At 48.8% G+C, this 6,000-nt stretch overlaps 1 protein-coding gene across 1 annotated transcript in view; it reads right to left on the bottom strand.

The window, feature by feature from the left end:
- PPME1 (protein phosphatase methylesterase 1) overlaps nucleotides 1–5,186 on the bottom strand; it is a 33,288-nt gene extending 28,102 nt beyond the window's left edge. The window contains exons 1-3 of the mRNA XM_081002273.1: nucleotides 5,000–5,186; nucleotides 1,470–1,564; nucleotides 1,007–1,098 (exon numbers count right to left, since the gene is read on the bottom strand). Coding sequence (XP_080858399.1) covers nucleotides 1,007–1,098; nucleotides 1,470–1,564; nucleotides 5,000–5,100 — 288 coding nt within the window. The 5' untranslated portion in view covers nucleotides 5,101–5,186. The remainder of the gene's footprint in view (nucleotides 1–1,006; nucleotides 1,099–1,469; nucleotides 1,565–4,999) is intronic.
- Nucleotides 5,187–6,000: the final 814 nt, after the last annotated feature.

Consider the following 6,000-nt stretch of genomic DNA (forward strand, 5'->3'; position numbering starts at 1 on the left):
TGGAACGTCCCCCCATCAGATGTCAAAGAAATAAACAACCATATGACGTTTTAACCACTGCCGTAATTGTATTGTTTATCATTATATTGATCGTTAATTTAAACTTAATTTTACAGTACTGTGTTTCTGATTTGTTTAGTACGGTATGTGAGTCTGGCCTGGGACTGTAATAAATTCAATTCAAATATATGACATTCAGAAGACATCTGAAGGCAGCCCTGTTTTGGGAAGCTTTTAATGGCTGATGTTTTAGTGCATTTTTGGCCTTCTGTTGGAGGCTGCCCAGAATGGCTGGGGATACCCAGCCAGATGGGGACGGGTACAAATAATATATTATTATTATTATTATTATTATTATTATTATTATTATTAGACCACCAACGAAGGAGAGCCTGCCGCCTTCTGAGGGGGCCTTTTCCTCTATCAAACGGCTGTTGCCGTCACAAAGTTCTTCCCGGTGCTTAGTCAGAAAAAATACGCCCCTCACCACGAAGCTCAATATTGGAAGATGCAGGAGAAACTGAAGAAAAGTCTGTTTCATGCAGCGCAGAGTTAAAAGGGTGGGATTCTGTGCTCCTGCTTGACTAGAAGGCTCCTGGAAGCGCAATAATACCCCTATGCTTGCCTGGACGGAGAGGGGTTCATGTGTGTGTCTCTGTATAGTGTTACACACCAACACAGAGTGGTAAGATTCCAGGGGGTTCAACAATCTTGCCTCCTTGGAATAAAGGTTAGTGGAGACTGTGGTGTCTTTACGATGTATGGTTTTCTCTTCTCCACTCACAGCAGGTGCCCTGCTCTCTGTCGTAGCCTTTAAAAACAAGGCAGCAATTGTGCTGGAAAGCCACAACGCATTTGCTTGCAGCCATCAAGCCGCAACATGGATTCTCATCCCGAAGGACGTTTTCTGGGTTTATTCTGTAAAGGCGCCTCGCAAGCAGAAGGGGCTCCATAAACAACGAAATATTAACCACAGGAAAAGACGTGCAATCAGCTGTTCACTTACGGTAAACACAGCCCAGGAAAGGGCAGAATGGCCTCCGCCGTGTAGAAGGAGTAAGACGGGACCCTCGGACCCACTCTTGTAAATTCGAAAAGTGTATGAACAGTTAAGGACATTGTAACCTTCTCAAAATAAAAAGAGAAAGACCTCCGAGTTAAGATGCAAGCTGCAACATCGTCTGCGCCTCCCAGGAACACATCGTCACTCAGTCAACAGGACATTATTTTATTTTTTTACGCCCAGAAGACTTTGGCAACGTCCTTTGGCAGCGCTGAATCGGTTCAGTGCCACCCAAAGCGAGCTCAATCACGGAAACATTTTGCAAACATCACCACCCAAGGCCATCTGCCGGGAGCCACACTGAGTGGAGGGTGGCAGCTTCTAAACAGGTGGCCTTACAGCTACATGCGCAACAGAGGACCCTATAAATCAGGCATTTTTTTTAACAAAGGAGGGGAAAAGGATATATCCTTGCCAGAGTCGCTCTCAACCACAACATCCTCCATGGACTCGAAGTACTGGCTCCACGGGACAGCAGAATAATCGCGCTTCCTTCCAGGCCTGGAAAACAGAGACACGACGCTTAAATATTGCAACTGGGTGGCTTAAGAAGTATTTTGCTGTGTGCAGGAAGGCCCTTTATGTGCAACGACAGCCTCGTTCTTGCAATTTAAAAGAAGGAGAAGAAAGTTACGGCCATTCCTTTCATTACAGATTGGATTCCCCTGGGGTACCAGAAAATAATCCAGGCTTCATCACTGCACATCTTTTGCCAGCAACTCAACATTTCATTTATTTACTAAAGAAAGCTTTAGAAATCTATACTGCTGGATGGTAGAATCAGGCAACAGAAATAATATCAAAGGCTGGCACACAGACATTTCACAATCATCCTGGGACTTAATATAACGAAGACTAAGATCTACATGGAAGTGAGAGCTGGACCATCAAGAAGGCTGATCGCCGAAGAATGGATGCTTTTGAATTCTGGTGCTGGAGGAGACTCTTGAGAGTCCCATGGACTGCAAGAAGATCAAACCGATCCATTCTGAAGGAAATCAGCCCTGAGTGCTCACTGGAAGGACAGGTCCTGAAGCTGGGGCTTGAATACTTTGGCCACCTCATGAGAAGAGAAGACTCCCTGGAAAAGACCCTGATGTTGGGAAAGATGGAGGGCACAAGGAGAAGGGGACAACAGAGGACGAGATGGTTGGACAGTGTTCTTGAAGCTACCAGCATGAGTTTGACCAAACTGCAGGAGGCAGTGGAAGACAGGAGTGCCTGGCGTGCTCTGGTCCAGGGGGTCACGAAGAGTTGGACACGACTGAATGACTAAACAACAACAACAACAAGATCTACATCAGGCATAGGCAACCTCGGCCCTCCAGATATTTTGGGACTACAATTCCCATCACTCCTGACCACTGGTCCTGTTAGCTAGGGATCATGGGAGTTGTAGTCCCAAAAACACCTGGAGGGACGAGGTCACCTATGCCTGATCTACATCCAGCAACCTGCAGCCTTCCAGATGTTGCCAGACTACAACTCCCACCATCCCTGGCTGCTATCCATGCTGACTTAGGTTGATGGGAGTTGGGGGTACATAAGAACAACATGCTGGATCTGACCAACGGCCCATCTAGTCCAGCATCCTGTTCTCACAGCGGCCAACCAGATGCCTGTGGGAAACCTGCAAGCAGGATTCGAACACAAGAGCCCTCTCCCCTGCTGGTGGGATGCATCAGAGGCCGAGAAGGCCAAACACATTCCATACAAATAAGGTGTTCCAAGAGATTATAGGGACACAGGTTTGGGGGCTAAATCTCCTTCTCTCACAACCAGATACAGTGGTACCTCAGGTTAAGTACTTAATTCGTTCCGGAGGTCCGTTCTTAACCTGAAACTGTTCTTAACCTGAAGCACCACTTTAGCTAATGGGGCCTCCTGCTGCTGCTGTGCCACCGGAGCACAATTTCTGTTCTCATCCTGAAGCGAAGTTCTTAACCTGAAGAACTATTTCTGGGTGAGCGGAGTCTGTAACCTGAAGCGTATGTAACCCGAGGTACCACTGTACAGTGGGCGCTCGGGTTGCGAACATGATCCGTGCTGGATGCACATTCACAACCCGCAGCGTTCGCAAACCGCAGAGGCGCCTCTGCGCGTGCGCAGGATGCGATTCGGCTCTTCTGCACATGCGCAAAGCACTATTTAGCGCTTCTGTGCATGTGCCACCAGCCAAACCCGGAAGTAACCCGTTCCGGTACTTCCGGGTTTCAGCGGGTCCGTAACCCGAAAAAACGCAGCCTGAAGCGTCTGTAACCCGAGGTATGACTGTATTCCGAAGCTTCAGCTGAAACTACTCCAGCCAGGAAAGTGGCGCTTGCCTAATTTCTCCCCTACAGCAACACCAAAACAGTCTCGCCTCAAGCATTATTTTTACCGTGCAGACAGAAGCTGAGATTATTAGCTCAAGGTGGCCTCCGTCCTCCGAAAAGCTGCTCAGATCTGCCAGAAGCATAGCCAGATGTGGTGCAGAGCAAGCTTCCCCAACCTGGTGCCCTCCAGATGATTTGGACTCCCACAAGGCTGCTGGGAGTGAAGTGTCGAAAACATCTGGAGAACATGAAGACTGGGGGAAGGCTGGTCCATGCTGGTTAGCTGTTCTCACCGCAAAGTCTCGGGCGGAGATCTCGGCTGGCTCCGCTGCCAGTGTTGTTGTTTTTTTATTGCTTTCACTGGGGAGTGGACCTGGGACTTTCTGCGTGCAAATGGTGTGTTCGAGCAGCGAGCGACGGCCCCTCCCCGAGAGACGCCTTCCGCTGTCGCTTTGCATCTTCCATGCACAGCAGGTTTCCTTCAGCGATTCCCCACCCAGCCTTCCCTGGCAAATGGCCAGCAAACTCCTATTTGCTGTTGGGATCTGTCTGTTTCAGGAGACAATGGAAGAGTGTGCCTCTGGGGTTATGGCAAACCCCCATGATACACACATACATATATACACGCATATCCACATTGTATATATGTAAAGGAAAAGGGACCCCTGACCATTAGGTCCAGTTGCGGACGACTCTGGGGTTGCGCACTCATCTCACTTTATTGTCCGAGGGAGCCGGCGTACAGCTTCCGGGTCATGTGGACAGCATGACTAAGCCGCTTCTGGAGAACCAGAGCAGCGCATGGAAACGCTGTTTACCTTCCCGCCGGAGTGGTACCTATTTATCTACTTGCACTTTGACGTGCTTTCGAACTGCTAGGTGGGCAGGAGCAGGGACCGAGCAACGGGAGCTCACCCCGTCCCGGGGATTCGAACCGCCGACCTTCTGATCGGCAAGTCCTAGGCTCTGTGGTTTAACCCACAGCGCCACCCACGTCCCTCACCCCCATATTACACATCGCATAACCCCTATTTGCTGTTGGCATCTGTCTGTCTCAGGGGACAATGGAGGAGTGTGGGGTTATGTCAAACCCCCATGATACACATAAATACATATATACACGTTTATCCTCTCTCTCTCTATATATATATACATACATACATACATACATACACACACACATACATACATATATATATATATATGTATACATATAAATGTATATATGTGTGTGTGTGTGTGTATATATATATATATATATGTATAAATAAGAGACAGACACACACACCAGGCTTCCATTGAAAGAAGAGGCCTCCTCCCCCCTTCAGAGCCCCCCTTCATTTTGCAGACAATCATTCTCCCAAAAAAAGACTCCCCACCCACGCGTGTTCTGGAAAATCCCCCCACCCCACCCACCCCCCAAATAAACCCTGGGCAAACCCCGCCCCGCCCCATTCATCCTCCCCAAAGCCACGCCCCCTCCTGGACTCGGCGCCCCTTCCCCACCCCAGCCGCATGACGTCACGCCACCTCCCTGGTCCCCCCGCCGCGTGACGTCATCTCCCTCCCGCGTGACGTCACCCGCCGCCCCGACCCCCCCCTCTCTCTCCCCCTCGCGTACCCCATGCGCATCTTGGGGAGGGCCTGGCCGCTTCCCCCGGCGGGTCCCGGCGGGCGAGGGGGCAGGCGGCCCAGCTGCAGCTGCTTCTCCAAGGCGGACATGGCGAGGGCGGCGGGGAGAGGCGAGGCGGCGGCGGCGGCGAAGGGGCAGGATCCGGCCCCCGCCCTCCCAGAAGGAGCCGCCGGCCAGCCGCTCCCAGCAGCCTCTGCGCGCCTGCGCCGGAAGGACGCCTCCCCGCGCCCCAAGGCCTGCTGGGAAATGGAGTTTCTGAATATTCCAAACGGGAGCGGCCGCGGTGCACCCTGGGAGGCGCGGTTCCGTTTTAGGGATATGAGCGAGGCGGGGCGGCGCCGTAGAGATAGTAAAGTTGTAGAGTCGCTTTTTAGTTTTCCATGATTAAAAGCTGAAATATATTTATACTTTTTCCATTACAAATGTTCATATTCCATTCAATTTACTAATACTGTCATAATCATCTCCTTCCCTTGCCCTCCCTTCCGCGGTTCTGTATATTTACCCACTGTGACTGCATATTCTAATTGCTCCATAAGTTTTATTGTCCTCCTTATTCAATCATACCTTCATATACTTTAATCCGCTCCATCCCTGCTAACGTTTCAACCTGCAAACATTTCCCACTCTCCTTTAAATACTCCACTCTTCCTGATCTCTTATTCTATAACAATAATTTATTATTGTTAATAATAATAATGTTGATATTAATATCACTATTAAAATTAATAATGATTATTTATGTAGACAAGGATTAAATGTAAGGTGTGTGTTTAGAATAGATTTATGAGAAATTTTGAAAACTTATTGATTAGAATATTTGTATGAGATTGTATGGGGAAAATACAGAATAACAGATACAATCTTGTTTAAAATGTATATAGGAAGTGCAGTGTAAGCGATGGAAGTCAATCAATGAAATTTTATTATTATTTTCGTATTGAGATATTTGTAGAATTAAGTTGGAAGAGATTCTTCCAATTTTTCTT

This window comes from Podarcis pityusensis (genome assembly GCF_964106645.2).
Source record: "Podarcis pityusensis genome assembly, chromosome: 4".
NCBI classification, from domain to species: Eukaryota; Metazoa; Chordata; class Lepidosauria; order Squamata; family Lacertidae; genus Podarcis; species Podarcis pityusensis.